The sequence below is a fragment of the Acanthopagrus latus genome, chromosome 8 (genome assembly GCF_904848185.1).
Source record: "Acanthopagrus latus isolate v.2019 chromosome 8, fAcaLat1.1, whole genome shotgun sequence".
Classification (NCBI taxonomy): Eukaryota; Metazoa; Chordata; class Actinopteri; order Spariformes; family Sparidae; genus Acanthopagrus; species Acanthopagrus latus.
In genome coordinates this window covers 30674855-30698228 of record NC_051046.1, presented here as the reverse complement: position 1 = coordinate 30698228, position 23374 = coordinate 30674855, and the positions used below count along the sequence as shown (strand labels likewise).

Below are 23374 nucleotides of genomic sequence, written 5' to 3'. Positions count from 1 at the left end.
GTGAGCCTGATGACTGCTGTTGGATATCTGTTCATTGATATAGGTATTGATTGGTATATTTGCACCATTGCCTACTTAGTACTGCAACTGCTGCACAACAAATAATTTAGGTGAGCCATGTGACATACTGTTGACATAGGCTCTGTTCCTGCTGGATTGTAAATGTTTTTGGATAGTTACATGTCACTGGAGATGCAGATTTTCTTCTACAACAAAACCTGGAAGTTCTGGTTTACCTTCCCTTGTTTCTTCTAATAAATTGATAACATTATATGACAAAAATTCCCCAAAGCTTAGAGAGTAAGTGGAAACTCCCTGGGTGAAGAATTAGCTTTCAAGTAAAAAAAAAAAAAAAAAAAAAACATAAATATTATATAGCATTGTTAGGACTAAACACACCTTAGAGCTTGTGAAGGTAGTTTGGTTGCAGATAGGCCCACATATTTCAGCTCACAGCTCTGACTGAAGAACTCTCCGATGCTCCTGGTCACCTCCCGCACCTTTCTACACAACACACACAATCACAGTCATTGTGCTTTCTTTGAATACATTTTTCATCAGCTACACCATGACACTGTGCTAGAATGAATTATAGGATATAGAATGTATACTTCGCCTTGCCATTTCAGCCTTTGTGCCTGCCTGCTTTTTAAAATGGACACATTTTGACATGTGACAGAAAGAAGAGCTTTGGCACAACCAATTAGATGTATCAATGTCTGAATTTAAATGAATGGGTGTCTGTCCCTATGCCTTGATTGTCATGTCTCCTGTTGCATTGTCCTTGTGTCTGGTTTTGGGTTTTGGGTTTTGATTTCATGTTCTTTTTTTTCTATGTCTTGTTGTGTTATGTGTTTTGTTTTTCCTTGTCTTGTGTCTCATGTTCTGATTTTTCCATGCCCTCATGTGTCCTTTAAGTTCTCCTATGTTCTTCCCTCTGGCTCCCTCTGTCTGTTGTCTTGTTCCCTCCTGGTCTGTTCCTCTGTGCTCCTCCCACTCATTATCACACCTGGCTTCCTTCCTCCTCTCTCCTCTCTCCTCACCTGTTCCTCGTCATGTCATTAGTGTCTGTGTATTTAGTCTCTGTGTTCCCCTCACTCCTCGTCCAGTCATTGTTTTCTGTTTGCTGTTTTTTGCTCCTGTCCATGCTCGGTATGTTTTTGGTTTTGAGTTTTCTATGTTGAGTTGAACTTTGATTTTTGGTTGGTACTTTGTCTAGCTGTTTTCTTTTGCTACTTTGTCTTGTTCTTGGTTGTTACTTTGCCTTTTGCCCTGTTTCGTCTGCTTTTTGTTTTTTGTAATCAGCTTTTTAATAAAGCTCGCCTTTTGTTTGTTCCCTTATCCTCGCCTCCCGTGTGTACTGCGTTTGGGTCCTCCTTTCCCTTCCATAGTTTTCCCCTTTTTTACCCTGACCTGACATTGATATTGTGTGTGCTAGCTCACTGCAATGGCTTACTGGGAGATTTCAAGTGGAACAGAGGTATTGTTATTACTATTGGTTTCACGATTTCACCAGAAGCCTGTGAGCTTGAGTCAGTAGTGTGGCGCAGTGATGTTACTGCTATTGCCTACTTCTGTCTACTCTAAGTGCTGAAGTATGGTAGGTAACTGATGTTTTGGATTTCCTTTACTAAATGAGTTAGCAGAACAACTCTGAGCTGTTTGTTGTTGATTCTGCACAGGTGTAAATATGAATAGAGCCAGAAAAGAGATTAATAATTGAAGCTGCATGAGCGGGCCCTCGCAGTCCACGGGCGTCGGGGCATGCTGACATCAGGGCTTGTTCATGCTACACCTTTCATTGGGGAAGTTGTTCTATTCTGTGGAGTGAAAAATGAGGATGCCAGAGCAAGAGACAAAACAGGTACTGTCTGCTCTCCTTCAGAAATTTAGGCTCAAAATTAACATTGCAGCTTAAGGAGGTGCTGGAGTGCTTGTCACTCTAGGACTTCTAAGTAAGTCCTACATCTGAAATAAGACCATCAGTTGAAAGCCAACAAGATTTCCTACATTTCTATGTATACATTGTCTATGTGAAGTAAAAGATGTGGGATCCAAATCAAGCTGAAGAGAATTTTTTTTTCTCCAGTTTTTCCAGCTGCTCTTCACTGTAGCGATGATGTCACACACTCTAGCTCATGCAATACACACCCTTTATAAAATCCAAAGACGGCCTGAAAATCCTTTAAACTAAAACTGTGATGATTTCAAAACTGTAAAAGATTTTAAAAGGCATGGAATGGTGTCTGTAGCTCAAACTATGAGGTACAAGAAAAGGCTAAAAGTCGATGAGTTTTGAAGAGGATTCGAGGATTTTTCCATTTACTTCCATTGGCAAAGAGTATACCAAGTTTTGTGTCAATACGTCCAACAAATGTTGCGACATACTAAATACTTCAGTTTAAAGAGTGCCACCTTGTGGTCTTCGCCTAAAGTTTTGCTCAGGGCCTGAGGGGCTCATGGGGAAGTAGAATCTGAGTTTCATGTCATTAGACCTGACCAGTGTGGAGATATGCAACACTGCCTGTTTTGAACCAAATCTGCAGGAAGTTGTTATTAAATAACTTGAGTATTGTTTGGCCAATCAAATTTTTTTTCAATAAATATTTGTCAGGAGGGTCCATAGATTCTGTGTGCCAAGTTTCATGCAAATCGGTGAAATCTCCTGGGTGGAGTTCGAAAAAGTAAGTTTTGGGCATTTTGCAAATTTGCAAAAAAAAGCGGGAATGGGTGTGGCCTATATCACAATTCACTGAATGTGTGGATGTAAGGTTTTTGAATGTACAACAAAGTATATGGGAGTTATTAGCCAAAACACACTTCAATTGATTGTAGCTCCACCTAGTGGTGGAAATTCGGGACAACAATAGATTATACTTTTTTTTTTTGCCAGGTGTGACTTAGATTCCAAGTTATAATTGTACAAATATATGTGCAATGGTACTGACTCTAGTGCAACAATACTGACTCAATACTACAGAGAGGATGAAGTTCACAGGTCTGACACACTGAAGACAGAGAAGTTTACCTGTGGCTGAAGGGATTTTTGGCCAGGTTCAGGTACTTCATTTTGTAACAACACCCAGCAGACAGGGACACAAACAGCTGCAAGAGAAACTTAGGTTACACGAGTGTTAAGTGACTAGCACAAAAGTTCATATTACACAGCTGACAAAAGGTTGGTGTAGAACATAATCTGTTTCCAGACGTTTTGAAGGCCCTGGGACTCAGCTCCACTATTACACCTCTGAATAATAGGTCACTATATGGGGCCAGTTGTTCAAAACATTTAATCTGGATCAAAATGATCTGGATTTGGAAATCCCATATTTTGCTATTCACCATCAGGTAATCCGTCTTATTTTTATGCTGTTTTTTCAAGGACACATTGGACTGGATCACCCTGATACAGATACACAGTTCAAGATTACCAAATCCAGATTACCAATGCTCTTAATGGGACAACATATCACAATGTGGGCTACCAGCTATGTAAAGAACAGCAGGTAGAAGAGCCAACATGGGGTCAATGCTAGTGTTTCTTATTTTGAGACAAAACACAAAAATAATTTCTTTTATGACCCCTCATCTGACCCACAACAAATGAAAAACAAATATGCATTAACAAATACCTTGTAGATATTTTGAAAATGTCAAATAAATAAATAAATAAATAAAGGCTATATATCCAATGTTAACAAAATAAAGGGTTCAGGGTTCTTCTTCATCTGAGGAAGAGGGACCAGCATTTTCAAGTCCTGCTTTCAGGAGGCGGATCTGAAGTTTCACTTTGGTTTGCTGCAGTTTTGTCAGCTTGATTTGTTCCTCTGCCAGGAGTATCTGTGCTTCTGCTCTTTCAGTTTCTCGTTTAAGAAGGGATTCATAGGCATCATCATTATTAATTGGCAAAGGATGCCTCAAGCCTCTTTTCTGAGCTCCTGTGACTGCCAGCCCTTCCAGTGAGGATCCGGATTGTTCTTCAATAATAGGGCTGAGATCCAGAATAAATGTTTCCTCTGCATTAGGACGAACTGGTTCACTTTCCTCCACAACAGTAGCTTCACCATCCCCTACAACATCTTGAATCCCATGCAGAGCTTTAGAGTTCTCACCTCCAATATTGTCCAGAACCACATCTGTGTATTCACCTTTCTTAAAGGGTTTGTTGCCTGTTGAGGTGTTTTTTGCTTCAGCAAGGTCCTTTGCTGCTCTGGCCCTCAGATTCTTCCTTCTAACTTTCACTTGCTCCAAGGTCCTCTTCTGGACAGACCCCACTGCATTGACATTTGGGGTGATTTCAATCCAAATGTCTTTCTTCCTTTTGTTAGTCACCATTCTACCCGCAAACAGAGCTTCTTACTATTGAGGCATAATGGCACTTAACATCCCCCAGCAGTGCATGGGTTTCTGCAACAGTGAAATTAAGTCCTTTTGAGTCCATGGTTCCACCTCATCTGTTGTTGTGAACATAATATTTATAGGCCTTGGGCATGATTGATTTAATTGAACACAAGCATGTTAGCTAATGGGTGAGCGGGTATTTGACAGCCATCTTATATTCAGCCTTCAGTATATACACTAAATGATACAAATGTCTTATTTGACCAATTTTAAAGTTTTACTACATTTTCTTCCTGAAATCCACCTTGAAATCCCACCCCCTTTTGGGACCAGGATTAATCCTGTTTTTTTTTGCATCGAAATGATCCAAATCCTGCTGAAATGTTTTGAATAACACAAACTGAAGGTTTGATCCAGATTAAAACTAGGATTGGATTCTGTGATATAATCTGATTTCAGATTCCTTCTTTCCCGTTTTCAAGATTTGATCCAATCCGATAAAATCAGATCAGATTACCTTTGAACAACTGGCCCATGGTGATTGGGTTTGTTTTAGAGCCCAGACAGTAAGAAAAGAAACCTAGCCCCAACAGTAACAGCACATGAAAGTGCTGAATGATATGTTTGTACTGTATGAATGTCTCTCACTGACCGTGTCCAGAGGGCAGTTAGTGTCACTGAGGTCCAAATGAGTAAGTGAGTTTGTACTGGACAAGAACTTGAAGAGAAACTGCAAGACAGAAGACACACAAACAATTCATAACCAAAGTGTGGAATATATGTTTCAGATGTTTCGCAATGGTTTGCTGAAATGTAGCTGAAAAGTAAATAAAATGTTATTATCATTAACCGGTGTGACATTGGTCCACCCCTACACATACAGGGGACAAATGTATCAACTATTTGTACACAAGGATGCCACTTTTCACAAAGGTTTCCAAATGTAAAAAAAATCCATATTGGATGAGAATGTACAAACTGGTACACATCTCAAACACCATGTGTATTGTGCACAAAGTCTTCTCAGGAGGTTTGAAGTTATAGTTATATGTGTGTGTATATATATATATATATATATATATATATATATATATATATATATATATATATATATATATATATATATATATATATATATATATATAGTATATATATATATATATATATACGTATATATATAGTATATATATATATATATATATATATATATATATATATATATATATATATATATATATATATATATATGTATGTGTGTATATATATATATATATATGTATGTGTGTGTATATATATATATATATGTATGTGTGTATATATATATATATATGTATGTGTGTGTATGTATATATATATATGTATGTATATATGTATGTGTATATATGTATATATATATATATGTATGTATATATGTATGTGTATATATGTGTATATATATGTATGTATATATGTATGTGTATATATGTGTATACATATATATATATATATGTATGTGTATATATGTGTATACATATATATATATATATATATATGTATGTATATATTACAACTAGTCATGCACTCCACTAATGGGGCCGTTATGGAAGAGTGGCAAGAAGAGAGCCATTGTTGAAACAAAGCCATGCAGTCTGCCACAAGCCATGTGGGACACACACACACATGTGGGGGAAGGTGCTCTGGTCAGATGAGACCAAAATTGATGTTTTTGGCCTAAATGCAAAACACTATGTGTGGCAGAAAACTAACACTGCACATGACCCTGAACACACCATCCTCACTGTGAAACATGGTGGTGGCAGCATCATGCTGTGGAGATGCTTTTCTTCAGCAGGGACAGGGAAGCTGGTCTGTGTTGATGGGAAGATGATGGAGTCAAATACAGTTACTACAATACTGTTAGAGTCTGCAAAAGACTTGAGACTGGGGCGGAGGTTCACCTTCCAGCAGGACAACGAGACTAATGCCCCGTTTACACCAAGGGAATACACAGATAGTTCCCTTGCGGTCTGGCCTCTCATTTACACGAAAACCCCAGTTTTATCACAGAAAATGATTATTTCTAAAAACTCTGGCCAAAATGGAGATTTCTGAAAACGCCGGTTATGTGTTGCCGTGTCAACTGGGAGAAACAGGGTTTTAGGTTCTCAAACATCACATTGTGCACCAGAAAATGCTTAACGTCATGTGTGCGCCCTATTTGTCTGTCCACATGAATGAACCTTGCACCATATTTGTTGTTTTGAGAGGAACAGGAAGTCGCTCGTGTTATTCGTTGTTGTCGATTCTGAGGACTCTGATTGGCTTGCATGGCTTTATCCTTCTCCCTACACTGCCGCCCATAAGTTTGGCATAGTTATAATGGCGCTCAACGGCGTATTTATGCGGGTTGATGTAAATGACAACTTTTTTGAAAACGATGTTGTGTGCATGATGTTATTATTGAAAACAGAGGGGGGGAAATATTCATTTCTGTAAATACCCGACTATGTGTAAACGCAGCCTAAACATACAGCCGCAGCTACAATGGAATTGTTTAGATCAAAGAATATTCATGTGTTTGAATGGCCAAGTGAAAGTCCAGACCTAAATCCAATTGAGAATTTCTGGCAAGACTTGAATTACTGTTCACAGACACTCTCCATCCAATCAGACTAAGCTTTAACCATTTTGCAAGGAAGAATGGGCAAATATTTCCATCTCTATATGTGCATCGCTGGTAGAGACTTACCCAAAAAGACCTGTCATTGCAGCAATGGTTTTACAAAGTATTGAATCAGGGGGGTGAATACATTTGCACACCACACTTTCTTTCATTTGCATGTATACACGTGAGCATTCTTTAAAAGTCAAAATCATAGTGACACAGAGAAAGAGGGAGCAGAACATACCGTGGCCTCTTCAGTAACCAGGCTGCTGGGGTTACCAGACAGGTTGAGGTGGGTCAAAGATGATGAAAACAGCTGAATGGAGGATAACACCTGACTCAGACAGCCAAGACCTGGAAATACATAGATCAGACCAGCAATACAGTGATCATGATTTTAGAGGTGGATATGTCATTTAGTACACTGTCTGGGCCGATATCTGCCTTGTCTTTATCCTCCACCTTCATACTGCTCTTAGAACTATCAAAGCATATAGAAACATATGGGGGAAACAAAAAAAAAAAAAGACCAACGTGAGCATGTTGTAATATTTATTGTGTGTGTGTGTGTGTGTGTGTGTGTGTGTGTGTGTGTGTGTGTGTGTGTGTGTGTGTGTGTGTGTGTGTGTGTGTGTATGCATGTACCTCTAGCAGTCATTGATACCCGGGACAGAGACAGATGCTTAAGTCCTTTAGCTAGACTCCCCAACTCCTGACTGAGAGCTATCACACCTAGCACAGAAAACACACTAGCATGACTCACTAGCTGACAAAACTTCACATAGGAAGTAAAACTGATTACTTTGCTCAAGACTCAACAAAACTTAGAACTACTGGTCTACTGTAGTATTGTGCATCTATCACTCAGGTGTGATATTTTTAAAGCCCACCTTTATCTTCAATTGTATTTCCTGAAAGGTTGATTGATTGCAGGGTAGAGGAGTTGTGCTCCTGCAGGGCAGCTGCCAATTTAATTGCAAAGTCCCTGCAGCAGAAAACAAGGTTACTTCTTGATCACAACCAATCTGTAAACTGCAATAGAAACAGTCTCCTTGGATTTTCATATAAAAAATGGAGTTCAAACAATTCTTGCACATTCAAATCATCAGCTGACAAAACAATATGCTGATGCCAAGAAACAGTAAACTATCTGAGATATTTACTGCTAATTACTAATTCTCCCAAAGTAAATATGAAGGTAAGTAATAACTTAAAATGTTGTGACACACAATATTTACACAATGTACTGTATATCTCAATATTCAAAAATCTTTCCAAAAAGACCTAAAAAAATTCCTGAACTCTACAACATAATCAAATATAATTTTTGACCAACTACCAAGTATATTGTGACAATATTGTAGGGATGACTATTGGTACTTTAACAAAATATGAATACTGTGTGATTTCTGATAAATAGTGATCAGTAATGTTGATGTAATGACTAAAGGCATTATCCACTGGGGGTTTTGCGCATATGCTGTTGTTTTTGTCATGTACAGAGCCCCAACAAGGAAATGGGGAGGGGGGGGGGTACGATCAGACTGTTTTATGTGCCCAAATTATGCACGACACTCAGTGGTACTCTTCAGCCTGGGATATCATTTGAGAATGGAAGTTTGATGGGTGAACATTATTTATTCATTAAAGTGTAGTTGTTTTTAAATGATTAGGACTCTCACTGAGGATATGGAGTGTAACAACTCTGTGAGAGCTGTCACCAACTTTATTTACAGGCTTTCATAAATCATACAATCCGTATTCACAGGTGGTGAGGATGATCCAGATGAGCTGTCTAAAGAAGGCAGAGTTGTGTGTGGAGACAGCTCTGTCTCCAGTGTGCTCTGTGTGCCTGACAGCACAGTTGTGTCCACTGCAGCAATTTCACACACAAACTACATGAACACTAAAATTGTATTTGGTGAAACATGAACAGTAGGCTTTTCGTTCTTTAATGCTTTTTGATTAAATCTAGGTAGTAGGTTAATCTGTAGTGTAGGGGAGCTCATGTCTTATTAAGAGGACCCAAGTTCCCCCTTGCTCTACTGTAGTTTGCACCTTGGTTAAAGGTTAGGGTTAGGGGTTAGGGTTAGGGCTTGTCAGAAAAGCTGAGATCCAGTAAGTGGTTAATAAGTGGAGGGGGGCGGGTCCTAAAGTTGTCCTGAGTGCAGAGGGAGAAGGTTTCACTTTCAGTACACAATGTCCAAGCAAACTCCATGATTCAACCAGACAGGCAACCCCCCATTTCTATTTCAGCAGATGCGGGAGCACAACACAGCAATTTAGCTGAATTTAGCACCGAGCAGACAGGAAAACATGCACCGAAACAAAAATATAACATCTGGTTACTTTTCAAAATAAAGCACTCCCAGATGGCACAATGGATTAACCATTTTTGCCAACATGCTGACTTGGACTTTCAGCAGGAAGGGAAAGGCAACCTGACCCTCTCCATCTCACCTAAATTTAAGTATTTCTAACTAGGCCTCAGCTCTTTTAGATTAATTTGTTATTTAAAGTATTGTGATTTTTCAATGAGTATTTTTTGATAATGATTGATTTTAACTGAAATAAGTGCTGAGCTGTATGCTTTGTCCTTGCCAAAGTCTATACAACAATACCAACATAATAAAGTTAAAGTTGTGGACATTGATTTTATATCTCTTTGATGGAAGTAAAAGTCAGGTGTTAAGTGTGCATAATATCTTAAGGGTTCTTAAAGGTTACAACCAAATGGTCCTTAGGGTTTACCAAAAGTCCCTAAAATCCAACCTAGCACCATACCAAGTGCACACATCATTTAGAGGAGAGCTGCCATAACGGGTGTGCTTGGTGGCTGTATCGGACTCAAGGGCTATTCATGTCAGGTGCCAAACCAGAGGACGCAGGGTAGACATTTTTATTCGGGCAGTGAGACACTAGACAAGTCTCCTCGGTGCCAGCTTAAGAATTCTCTGTTTAAATTCCCACTTTTTAAGCAACCTTTTGTAGGTTTAGGGATCTAACCCTTTGTAACGGAAAGCTGGTCGAGTACCTGCTGGACTGGGGCAAACTCAGATTTAACAGACTAGAAGAGTGCTATGCAAATTCAATCTATATACCCATATTGCACATTTGCATTTTGGAGTATACTATCGCAAATTTGTTTTGCTTTGGGTATGGATAGCTTTCATGCAAAGTATTTGCAGACAGTTAATTCACAGTTAATTTACACATAAGTGTTGCATCTTTGTCACACCTCTGATGTGTAAACGCCTTAAATACCTCTTGTGTAAGTAGTAGCAGGAATTGTGCAACATGTTCATAGCTGGGGGTCCACCACCAATCATGACACACATGACACAAACCTGTTTTAGCACAAAGACTGGGGTGCATTGTGTGGCCATCTCCAATCATACATGCAGCAACCCACGGTGTAAATGACCAGTGTTAGCAGCACTTCAGCTGTTTGCTATTTCCCTGACCTCGAAATTCTTTGTCCATTTGTGTGGTATTTTATAAATAGATGTAGAGGCTTAATTTAAATCAGGAATCTCAGGGAAATTGTTTGTTGAAATGCACCATTACAAGTTTTGTTGAGGAAAAGATTACTTACTCTGTCTACCTGCAACGCTAGAAAATATACCGATCTGCACGCAGTAACAAACAAACTCACAGTTTGAGTCCGCTGGCCTCCAATGAGAGCTCCTCCAAACTGGGAGATCTGGACAGCAGGAAGGTCAGCTGCTGCTGGATGTCTACTGACTGAGGGCACAAAGATGCACAGACAGACAGTCGAAAAGAAATTCCCAGACTGGCATTCCCGAATATCATTTTTATGGTTCCACACAATGAGTGACAACTATTCAGAGCAGAGAAAAACACTCAGAGAAAAGCCTGAAACCTCAAGCTCAGTTCTGCTTAATGTTTCTGTTTGTTAAATTAGAGTTTTGCTTGCTACTGTACCCAAATGCTTGCTTATAGTGGGAACTGTTGCGCCTCACTAAATAAAACATATTTACATCTTTACGCCATTATGAAACTCAAGTGACTTGAGACAAGGACTAGTTGATCAGCTGCAGCTTCCAATCAGTAACAAATGTCCATTATGAGCGTTGTGGGTGTGTTGCTCTTTGCAGCACAAATAAGAGCTTAGGGCCAACTTACATGATTGTGGACCAGAATGACATCTGGTTCAAGTGATGAGTGAGAGATGTCAGATAAGAAAGATAAGAGAGTCCTTATAGGTCATGTGACCACACCCAGGCCATTAATGATAACTTTTCCTATAGGTAATTGCTTGTTTGATAATGTCTATAGAATTGCATGGCCTATGCGTTGTTCTGCTAATATTCCTTTGACCCAAACCTATGCATTGTGTCACATTTTACATTCAGTATAAATCTCACTTTTTAGTTAGTGTGGGAATTTCTATGAAATGGATTTGTAAACTGTGCCTACATGAATCAAATGACATCATTTGTTTAAAAGCCTGGAATCAAGAAAACAAACCCTTTGACAAATCTTAAACAACAGTGGAACACATATCAATTAACCAAATAGAAAGCATGATGTACCAGTTTGAGATCTTTGCAGTAGATCTTGGTAAACCACTGGTTGAAAGACAGAGCTGCTACTGCTAATGCCAAATCCCTGAGAGAAGAGGAGAAGAGAAACAATGAGAAATTAAAGCTGCAAGCAGTGATGAACAGGCCCTTGCAGTCCACACGCATCAGGGCATGCTGCTGTCGGGGCATGCCATGTACCCGCCCCATTGCCCGAGCATGCCCTATTGCGTAAACATGTCTTAACTGTCTGTGTTTGGACAGTGCAGGAAGGGGTTAAATGTCATTTCCTGTGTCCAACATCTGGCGCTGTGACTATGACTGTATACTGGCCTATGTGTTCAGGGCTGGACACTTATCAAACATGTGAAGTTTGGTCCAGATAGGAATGAGGAAGTTGTTCCTTTATGATTTGGTGGCCTGCTCCTGCTGGTATTGAATAATATATGCTGAAGTCAGAAGAGCAAGAGTCTGCAATCTACATGAATACAAAATGGATTACATGTGAAAAATCCCTTGAAGGAATCTTTGGTCAGTTGTGTTTTTATTATTGATTAGCGGCAACGCTGTCGGGGGGTTCACCTTTTAGTAGCATGTCATCTTGTAGTGTGGATGGACATGGATATAACACAGTATTGATGCATGGAGGTATTCAGGGCAACATCATATACATGTGTGATGAATTTGGTGCACATGGGAAATTGTATGTTGAAGTTATAACGACTTGATGCTTTATGGTGAAGCATGAAAATGGACCGCAGCATGACACCCACCATGTCTGACATAGGTGAAAGCTTTTTTTATATTCAAGGTCTGAGGTGTTTAATCTGTAGGAGGAGTTGGTTAAGTACGATACATGGAAATGGATGAAAATGGAGGTGAAATGGGAAGTTTGAATCAAAATGGCCGACTTCCTGTTGGAGCGACAGTTTGGTACCCCAATGTTTTTTGTGTGTCTGGTCATGATACATATGCATATGGAACGTCATTCATGTATATGCATGTAGGAGGAGGGGCTTGGATTTTTAATATTCCAGGAGGTGCTATAGAGTCCCCAAGTAACACTTTCATCAGCTATTCTCAGGAGGGCATTGGCAGTAATTGAACAAAGTTTAATGTTAATCCAACCTACCAATGTGGAGATATAAAATACTTCAATTTAAAGAGCGCCACCTGGTGGTAATTGGCCAAAATTTTGCACAGAGTCTTAGGAGCTCATGGGGAAGTAGCAATCTGAGTTTCATGTCATTCAGACACCCAGTGTGGAGATATGCAACACTTAATGTTTGGAACAAAATCTGCAGAAAGTTGTTATCTAAAAACTTGAGTATTGTTTGAAATATGAAAACTATTTTGAAAATTATTGTCAGAAGGGTCCGCAGATGCTGTGTGCAAAGTTTTGTGGAAACTGGTGAAATCGCTTGGGATGAGTTGGAAAAAGCAGGTTTGCAGAAATGGGCGGGGCCTATATGATAAGATTTGGCACAATTCACTGAACGCGTGGATATAAGGTTTTTGAATGTGTGATTGTGTATATGGGAGTTATAACGCAATAAGCACTTTCCTTGATTTTTAGCGCCACCTAGTGACGGAAATTCACGACGACAATAGGTTATACAGTTTTTCGGCAGGTGTGACCTTGTTTGATGAGTTTTGGGGTATGTTCAGGTGTTTAAACGCAATAATTTGGGACCAAAAAGTCGTCTCTACAAAAACAATAGGGACCTCGCAGGTCGAGACCTGCTCAGGCCCTAACAAGAAGAGGAGTGTTAACAGAGTGTGTAAGGTAAGACTGGCTCAGACAGCACAGTACTCAATCACACCTGCTGTCTAAGTGGCTGAAGTCCTGCAGGTTGAACTGTCTCCAGCTGTTGACGTTGTAGATGTTGTCAACATCCTGTGAAAACAGTTAGCCATGCTTTATTTAGTTAGATATTATTTATTTAGATACACCGATGTTCCACCTAAGAAATTCATGGCAAAGTATTGCCTTGTTATGTTCGGTAAACGTGGCATATTAAAGTGTTAATATGTGTCTTAACAGTCCTGACTCACCCACTGGATCTCCTCTCTAAATGGCATCTCATTGAAATCACACAGAGCAGCGTAGGTATCAGAGAATCCTCCTGAGAAACACACAGTCAAATAATTTCTGTCTGGAAACACATGAGCCTCCATGAAACACAAATGGAGATGTTCAGCTGACACTGACACCAGTCTGTTTAGAAGCTTAAAGTGTAATCTTTTGCATCTACAAAGTATGGCAAGTGGTATGCACAAACGGCTCCTACTGTCCACATCTAAAAATGTCTCCCAGTTGTGTGCTCTGGATAAAAGCACAACATTTCCATACCACAGGGGCCAGGCTGATTGTTGAGCTGCTCTTCTATCACAGCAGTCCGTGTGAGGAGTCTCTGCTGGAGATCTGGAGAAACCATCTTTAACAGCTTCCTGGAGATTGAAGAACAAGAAACATACGGTCTAGGACTGACATGGTACTGTTGAGTCTATAGTCTGCAGGCTTTAAGTCTTTGCAAAGTCTTCTAGTCATAGACACAGTACTTACACATGGGCTTGAAACAATACAATATAAAAGCAGCCAACATGGCTGTTAAAGACAGAATCAGATGACAACTGAAAAAAAAATGATTCTACTATGAGAGGAAAAAAGTGATGGACACATGATGAAAAACACAAAATCTCTAAATATGGACACACAAATACACATACAATAGGTCATTTTATATGAAATGTACATATTTTTGTAATGCTAGGGTTAGGTTGCTCCATTTTTATCTTTGTATCTACTGATGTGATGTATCTACTGACCTGGTGTATCGACTGACCTGATGTATCTACTGACGTTACGTATCTACTGACGTTACGTATCTACTGACGTTATGTATCTACTGACATGATGTATCTACTGACGTGATGTATCTACTGATGTGATGTATCTACTGACCTGATGTACCTACTGATCTATTGACGTGATGTATCTACTGACGTGATGTATCTACTGACCTGATGTACCTACTGATCTATTGACGTGATGTATCTACTGATCTATTGACGTGATGTATCTACTGACATGATGTATCTACTGACCTAATGTATCTACTGACCTGATGTACCTACTGATCTACTGACGTGATGAATCTACTGACCTGATGTATCTACTGATCTACTGACGTGATGTATCTACTGACCTGATGTATCTACTGATCTATTGACGTGATGTATCTACTGACCTGATGTACCTACTGATCTACTGACGTGATGTACCTACTGATCTACTGACGTGATGTATCTACTGATCTGATGTATCTACTGATCTATTGACGTGATGTATCTACTGACCTGATGTACCTACTGATCTACTGACGTGATGTATCTACTGATCAATTGACGTGATGTATCTACTGACGTGATGTATCTACTGACGTGATGTATCTACTGACCTGATGTACCTACTGATCTACTGACGTGATGTATCTACTGATCTATTGATGTGATGTATCTACTGACATGATGTATCTACTGACCTGATGTATCTACTGACCTGATGTACCTACTGATCTACTGACGTGATGTATCTACTGGTCTATTGACGTGATGTATCTACTGATATGATGTATCTACTGACCTGATGTATCTACTGACGTGATGTATCTACTGACCTGATGTACCTACTGATCTACTGACGTGATGTATCTACTGATCTATTGACGTGATGTATCTACTGACATGATGTATCTACTGACGTGATGTATCTACTGACGTGATGTATCTACTGACCTGATGTATCTACTGACCTGATGTATCTACTGATCTATTGACGTGATGTATCTACTGACGTGATGTATCTACTGATCTATTGACGTGATGTATCTACTGACGTGATGTATCTACTGACGTGATGTATCTACTGATCTATTGACGTGATGTATCTACTGACGTGATGTATCTACTGACGTGATGTATCTACTGATCTATTGACGTGATGTATCTACTGACATGATGTATCTACTGACGTGATGTATCTACTGATCTATTGACGTGATGTATCTACTGACGTGATGTATCTACTGATCTATTGACGTGATGTATCTACTGACATGATGTATCTACTGACCTGATGTACCTACTGATCTACTGACGTGATGTATCTACTGATCTATTGACGTGATCTATCTACTGACATGATGTATCTACTAACCTGATGTATCTACTGACGTGATGTATCTACTGACCTGATGCACCTACTGATCTACTGACGTAATGTATCTACTGATCTATTGACGTGATCTATCTACTGACATGATGTATCTACTGACCTGATGTATCTACTGACGTGATGTATCTACTGACCTGATGTACCTACTGATCTACTGACGTGATGTATCTACTGACCTGATGTATCTACTGACCTGATGTATCTACTGACCTGATGTATCTACTGATCTACTGACGTGATGTATCTACTGACCTGATGTATCTACTGATCTATTGACATGATGTATCTACTGACCTGATGTATCTACTGATCTACTGACGTGATGTATCTACTGACCTGATGTATCTACTGATCTATTGACATGATGTATCTACTGACCTGATGTATCTACTGATCTATTGACGTGATGTATCTACTGACGTGATGTATCTACTGACGTGATGTATCTACTGACCTGATGTATCTACTGACCTGATGTACCTACTGATCTATTGACGTGATGTATCTACTGACCTGATGTATCTACTGACATTTTATGTTATTTTGTATAATGGGAGGAACAAACACAGAGAACACTCATGTCTTTATTTAAATCATCTTAATTTATATGGTGAGTTTCATGATATAATCCATAGATACAAACTGCCTTATATTAGGCATTTTGGGTGTCTTGAAAAGCGCCATACAAATCCAATCCATTATTAGTATTATTATTATTATATTCAGTTCAAGCACAAAATGAATTATGAAACACTGATGGTCATCTGGAATGCCTATAAAACAGCGGCCACGGAAGGCCACTTTTTGTACTTTTGGTCTTTTTCCCTTTTGGCTGTCTTTCCATGTTACTTATTGTAGTCACTCTGTTGTATGTATATTATTATGATTTAGTAAATAAAGCACATTAAAGCTTTAAAAAATGCAGAACATCCATTACAGTGTTCATAAAGGTGACACCAGCACTGACACCAGTGCAAAGTTATTAAATCAGTTACTATTCAGTCTCCCCGCGACCCTGCAGAGGACTAAGCGGCGTACATATAATGTGTACAGAGGATGGATGGATGGACTATTCAGTCTGTTAACATTCAAAAAGTTAATGTTTTCACTTGATAGTCAATTAAGTATTTGACAGCATCTGCATATGGAGCCAAAGGGAGCTACACACTGATGGAGAATATGAGGATGAGGAGTGAAACTCACCCTGGTGATGAGTCAGGGAAGATCCTCTTCAGTGAGGCAGTCATGTGACTGACCATGGCCTCAAGATCCTCCACATGTAATACACTGAAAGACAGAGTCTGCCTGTCTGTCTCCAAAACAATCTGGAACACACACAGTATCATGGATGCAGGATTGTTATGTCAGCATAAACATATAAACCAATCCTGTTTTTAGCTTTACTTCCTACTACTGAAAATATTTATTCTCACAATATTTTACAGTATATTGCTCTTGTATTGGCTTTTCTGTTTTAAATCGCATCTAATATTCTACTGAATACAAATATATTGTATAACTGGTTAAAAATACAGTAAATGATGAAGAAAAATAATTTGATTATGCAGGTATGATTTTGAAAGAGAGTTTACCTGTGTGAGGCTGTGAACGTTGATAGAGCAAATCTCTAGGTAGCTGAAAGTGCTCTCCACCTGCTTAGACACAGTAACCATGGTGATCAAAAGTTCTCCAAAATCTGTCCCTCCATTTTACTTTCATATATCCGATAATCAGTCAACCTATAGTATACAGTATTTACACACATCATATGCAAATATTGACTTGTTCTCCTCTGATACTTCAGAACATTTTATATCAGATACTTAAAGACTTTTACTCAAGTACTATTTGTATGGGAAACTTTTATGGGTAACTATTATATGGAGTTATTTTAGCACCTTATCTTCAGATGTACTCAGGCTCAGTAACTATGAAATGAAGCATTAAAGTAGTGTCTGTTCACAAACCCTCATCTCAGGTTTCAGAGCATCTCTATTTCTGTGTTTCTGAGTCACACATCTGAAAAACTATTGAATACTAAAAAAAGAAATGCGATGAAGGCCAGAAAACGAAAAGAAATGTGTGTTGCACAACTTCGCAACCCTCTAGGACCACCCCTGCATTCCCAGTGACACATCAGGGCAGTCAGGGTGAGGACTCTAACCCCTCAAAAGATATGAGAAAAACACAACCCAGATATTTCAATTTGTGTGAGCTGTGATTTACCCTGAGAGGCTGTTTGTTTATAACCAAGTAACATCTCCATAGACTCAGTACCTACAACAGAGAGATATGAAGAGAAGAGGCAGAGATTGTTAGACATAACTGACCGGCCTATTGCTCCCCCATCAGGAACAACATGGCAGTTGCATCTACCACAGCACACTATGTTGTACCAAGGGCTTTGCACTTAGTTACTTAGCAGTAATTTTAGGTATGAAATTAGATTTAAAACCCTCCAAGAGTAAGTATTAGGTAACTGTTCAGGCGTCACTTTTCACTTGATTAGATCTGCATATCCTATTAAGATATTAAACAATATACCACAAACTGCTGCACACAGTGAACTTGGGGCTTCTACAGAACTGAGGGTCTGGGGACCAAGGACCAGCTCTTATCTTATATGATTGTCTCAAGCAAGTTACAATGAAAACATATACATAATGACATACACACTAATCCAACAGGCCAAGACCGTGTAACAGTATTGTTCAGAGCAGTCTTTCGCATACACCAATAAGGATTTCTTCTGGTTTGATCTAAGTATATCATATTTGTGCTCTACTTAAAACCTCTGAATCTGCATGATCACACCTGGTTTCTATATACTGCAAGCATAATACATTCAATATTAGAATGAAAGTCTTCATTGCCGCAGGCAGGAAGTGGGCCATCACTCACCACAAACCTGTTGGCTGATCTCCCACATGGCTGACTGGAGTGGTTCAGGAAAACAGGGGTCACCAGGCAGACCCTGTGAGGCTTCAGCAGCTCTGAGATCTGATCTGCTTACAGGATCACACACACACCAACAGGGGCACTGTCAGCCAGCAGAATTGACTGAACTCAAGCATCTGATAATGACTACTGCTGAATATTTATCATCCATTATCATCTGCATATAGCTCATGTGAACTACCTTGTTCCATTCACACTACATACAAAAATGATAGTGACATTGTTAATGTTTTGTTTTTTGATGAAGTTTGTGGATGACACAATCATCACTAGTCGGACTGCAAATAATTGTGAGAGTTCATATCTGGAGGAAATCAAGCCAAGCAGCTGATCCAAAGGCAATCTATAAAATACTAAGAATTAAGAAAGGATACATCAACAAGCCTTTATTTTCATAGCTAACTTTTTAGGGTGATCAGGTTCCTAGTCACATGGTGCAAAAGTGCCAGCTGACTGTTAATTTTAGAGAAAAGGAGGCAAAGACACACCCATGTCTACATCAGTGGGGCTGAGGTGGACCAAGTGAACAGTTGTAGGTTCCTGGGAATCGACATCACAGAGGACCTATCTTGGTCATTACACATCTCCACCCTGGCACAAAAAAGCTCATAAATGACTGCTGTTCCTAAGAAAACGTAGGAATGCTAAAGTCCTGTGCCGAGTTATCATCAACTTTTAAAGAGGTGCAATAGAAAACATCTTAACATCACAGGAGGGCTCTGAAAAAAGCACTTTTAACATTTCTTAACAGTGGTTTAAATTCTGTAATTCGTTTCCATTTCTCTGTAAAGAACTTTGAATTGCCTTGTGTCCGAATGGTGCTATATAAACAAACTTATCTTGCAGTGGGAGATTCAAACCACCAGAACATCACTGGCACCATCTACAGAACATCAGTAAAGTGAGATGTCTGCACAGAGCCCAAAGATCATCCACCCAGCCACAGTCTGTGCACAATGCTGCCAACTGACAACACATACAGAAGTATCTGCTGACAGACCATCAAACTACAGAGCAGCTTCACTTCACTGGCTGAGACTCCTGAACTCATCACCAACACTCCACTATGAATTGTTTATTTCTTCTGACTTGATTATTATTTATCAATTTGTCTAATTAGTAGGTTTATTTGGGGTAATTCAAACCTATATTTCATTATACAATTAATGTTTTGGAACCCTTATTATGGAGTTTGTGAGATATGAAGAGGACCTCAGAGGAACAAAAAGTGTGCCAGCGGTAGATTGCTGATGGGGAAACACCCTGGGGCAGTAGATCAGTTGTGTCACCGACTCTTTTTAAAGGCTCAGTCAAACCAACATTAATGACAATAATTTGGGGATTGTATCAGATAAATTAAATGGGATTGACCAAATCAGTGGAGACTAACGGAGTTTGAGAATTTGTGCTATTTATCAGTGATGTGTTAATTCATGAATTAGTCAAGTGTTATCCAATTTTATGTAACCATGCTCCTCACCATGGTCTGTTGTCACCTGTAAGATCAGAGCTGGTGGTACAAACACATTCCCTGAACTGTTTGGGATAGTAGTAGGCACTATGTTACTAAGTCTCCAGCACCACCTTTTTTGTGAGGAATGGAATATTCTTAGTTTGAGAACATTCAAAATGTGTTTTTAGTAATTTTGCTGGATCTCGTTTCTATAGTCCTCACCTTCAACTGTCAAGGAAGCCATGCTTGCCATGCCTACATCTGTAGTCTCCCCTTCCCTTGGTCAAATTGTTCTGTGAAGAGCTTCACAGACATGTTCATACTGAGTGCAGCTGAGTGCAGTTTAATTATTAGAATAAAACTCCCACTGACATTTTAGCAACAAACGCAGTCACAATTGAAGCAATTATAGGAAAATAATGGTCTCTCACCTCTGTCCCGTCTCTTTCCTCAGTTCAAACCACAGATCAAGTCATGTTTCCTTCTCTTTGTCATTAGGCATTACTGACTGTTATAGTGGAAACAGCTGTAAGCTGAGGCCAGGGTGGCTACCCTCTTGATATAAAATGAGTGCAGCTGAGTCAGAGGTGACCTCTGTATCAGCAAACCTAAGCTTGACTTGCTCTGTAGACCAGTCCAAGTCAGACAACTCGCTAACAGAATTTCCCTCACAGCCAAACAGTTCCTTTATACCGTTGTGATACCAATAGAGTGATCGAAATATTAGAAACACTTCTCACTATCACACAATACAACAACATCACAACATACATCCATCACAATGAACATAAAGCTGAATAGACATCCTTCAAAAAGAGAAACAAACTAAAAATTCCAACCTCCATACAGGTAGGATTTATCATTTTGACTTGTGCACCTAAATACCTAAACAGAAATATACTGTATGTAATTAGAGGTACCTGTGGTAAAACATCCAAAAACACTGGCATGGCTCTTTCGAAGCTTTTGGTTATTGGCATTGAAGATCAGCTGCTGCTTTGTTTCAAACCTTCAAACAGTCACTCATTCAAAAGAGTTGGCTCATCTTACCGTGCAGACTGGGAGGGACGGAGTCCATACAGTAGACTTAAGGAAGATGCTATTGATGGAAAAAAAAATACACAAAAAGTCAAACTTTGAACATCTACTGCTCCCCCAGTGTCCCACCTCCAACATGAGTGAACTATCCTGACTGAAAACTGGTCAGACTGGGTGTTTCACACCACATTATTAATACAAAACCAAGAGGAGCTGGAGAGAAACATAGATATTTGATTTACAAATCTTGTGTTCAGACCTAAAAATAAATCTTATCTAAATAAAACGTCAATATAATTTGGTAATCATCCAGTGCTGGCTGAAGAGTAGAGAGCAGAGGAGGGAGGTGTTGGTAGGCAGCAGCAGCAATCGGAAAGTGTAAAATGAAGATTCCAACGAACCACCACCACCAGATTTCTTTCTCATAGATGCTGATCTGCATAACACCCGCTCTCTCTCTTTTCCACTAGTGCAAGCATGCGCACACGTCACCTCTTCTTATCATGCACACGTTTTTGCTCATGAACTTAAACACAAACATCCTGTTTCATGTTGTGAGTCACTACTGTAGTGAGAGCGAAGACTGAGCTTGCAGGAACTTCAATTTACCTCCCACACCGAGAAACAACCACAGAAAAGAAACTGGCTGTTTCACAAAGTTGAGCTTTACTGATTAAGACATTTAATTCCTAAAATGTTTGATGAGATTAGACTGAAGAAGAAAAATGTGGTCAAACACAAGTGCAAAGTAGCATCACACTGGTTGAACGACAGAAATCAGAAAATCAAAACTATGAAGACTTGCAGGTGGTGTTCGATTGGCTGACATCAGTACTGGGGCACATGCACAGACAGTGCAAAGCTGTTTAATTGACCTGTAACCACCAGGGGGCACTAAAATGCAATTACAAAATGACTTCTGCATACACCTCAAGCCTGTTGGCATCAGTCATGCAATAAAAGTAGTGATATAAAGTAATGTGTTGTGTATGTTTGGAGAAAGGAAAACAGTGCATTCCAGCATAGGAACTTTAACCCACCTGTGAAACATGGTGTTGGTAGTATTGTGGTTTGGGCCCGTTTTGCTGCATCTGAAATGGGCTCAAACTCCTCCAGGCCGATGCACAACTAATCAACAGTTACCGTAAACGTTTAGTTGCAGTTATTGCTGCACAAGGGGGTCACACCAGCTACTGAAAGCAAAGGTTCACATACTTTTGCCACTCCCTGATATGTAATACTGGATCATTTTCCTCAATAAATAAATGACCATGTATAATATTCTTGCCTCATTTGTTTACTTAGGTTCTCTTGATCTACTTTGAGCACTTACGTGAAAAATCTGTTGCTTTAGGTCATTTATGCAGAAATATAGAAAATTCAAAAGGGTTTGCAAACTTTATATCACCACTGTACATACTGTAAACCTCCAACGCATCACACAATTAAACACTTTAACAACTAAGAACACAAGCTGCAGCAGTCATAGGCCCATTATGGTGATTTTATTTTTCATCAGCTGTGAAGCAGCTCATCTTCAGAAGTGACTCAACAAGTTTCTTCTGTTTTCTTGGTCTTTTACCGGGATGTGTTTAAAACCATCTCAGAACTCTATCTTCAATTCTTCTACTAAAAAAATGTGCAAACGGATATACAGTGTTGTTGCTATGAAAATAGTTAAACCTCCATCTTCCATCTGTCTGCCTGCAGAACAATAACATGACAAACAGATAACAGAACAGTTTGTTCTTCCTTGTTTAACAGAATGACATCTCAGACTACAGTCACAACGCTCAGCAATTATTACAGAAGTCCCAATCTGATATATGAACATTGATTTCCTCCTATACCTTCTATCTAGAGCTGCCAATTAATCACATATTATTGTAATCATAATTTGGGCAAGTACAATATCAAAATTGCAGAGCTGCATTATTACAGCATCATAATGGAGTACTGCAGAGCTGAATGGACAGTCTGACCTACAGATCTTGTTCTCCAAAAAAGCATGTTTGTTTGCTACAGACCTCAACACGTCACATCATCATGCTTTTGATAGTAACCCTAACCCTAACCAAGTGAAAATGAAAATTGTGATGCTAAAATGATCCTTCCCAATGTGAATCATATCAAAACTGTAATATCTGTCAAATTAAGCA

The 23374-nt window shown here is 39.2% G+C and overlaps 1 protein-coding gene across 5 annotated transcripts in view; it reads right to left on the bottom strand.

Moving 5' to 3' along the window:
• Positions 1-21647, bottom strand: part of carmil2 (capping protein regulator and myosin 1 linker 2) — a 97331-nt gene extending 75684 nt beyond the window's left edge. Inside the window, exons 1-16 of one of the 5 annotated variants that reach the window (XM_037106304.1) lie at positions 20400-21647; positions 18668-18774; positions 17993-18043; positions 17359-17418; positions 16970-17091; positions 13883-13980; positions 13585-13655; positions 13353-13426; positions 11542-11617; positions 10641-10729; positions 7876-7970; positions 7631-7717; positions 7230-7339; positions 4994-5071; positions 3029-3105; positions 400-504 (exon numbers count right to left, since the gene is read on the bottom strand). In XM_037106304.1, coding sequence (XP_036962199.1) covers positions 400-504; positions 3029-3105; positions 4994-5071; positions 7230-7339; positions 7631-7717; positions 7876-7970; positions 10641-10729; positions 11542-11617; positions 13353-13426; positions 13585-13655; positions 13883-13980; positions 16970-17091; positions 17359-17418; positions 17993-18043; positions 18668-18774; positions 20400-20430 — 1331 coding nt within the window. In that variant the 5' untranslated portion in view covers positions 20431-21647. Of the gene's footprint in view, positions 1-399; positions 505-3028; positions 3106-4993; positions 5072-7229; positions 7340-7630; positions 7718-7875; positions 7971-10640; positions 10730-11541; positions 11618-13352; positions 13427-13584; positions 13656-13882; positions 13981-16969; positions 17092-17358; positions 17419-17992; positions 18044-18667; positions 18775-19212; positions 20316-20399 lie in introns of those variants that run through there. The other 4 variants (XM_037106305.1, XM_037106306.1, XM_037106308.1 and 1 more) reach the window with 4 other exon arrangements.
• Between the last annotated feature and the right edge of the window lie 1727 nt (positions 21648-23374).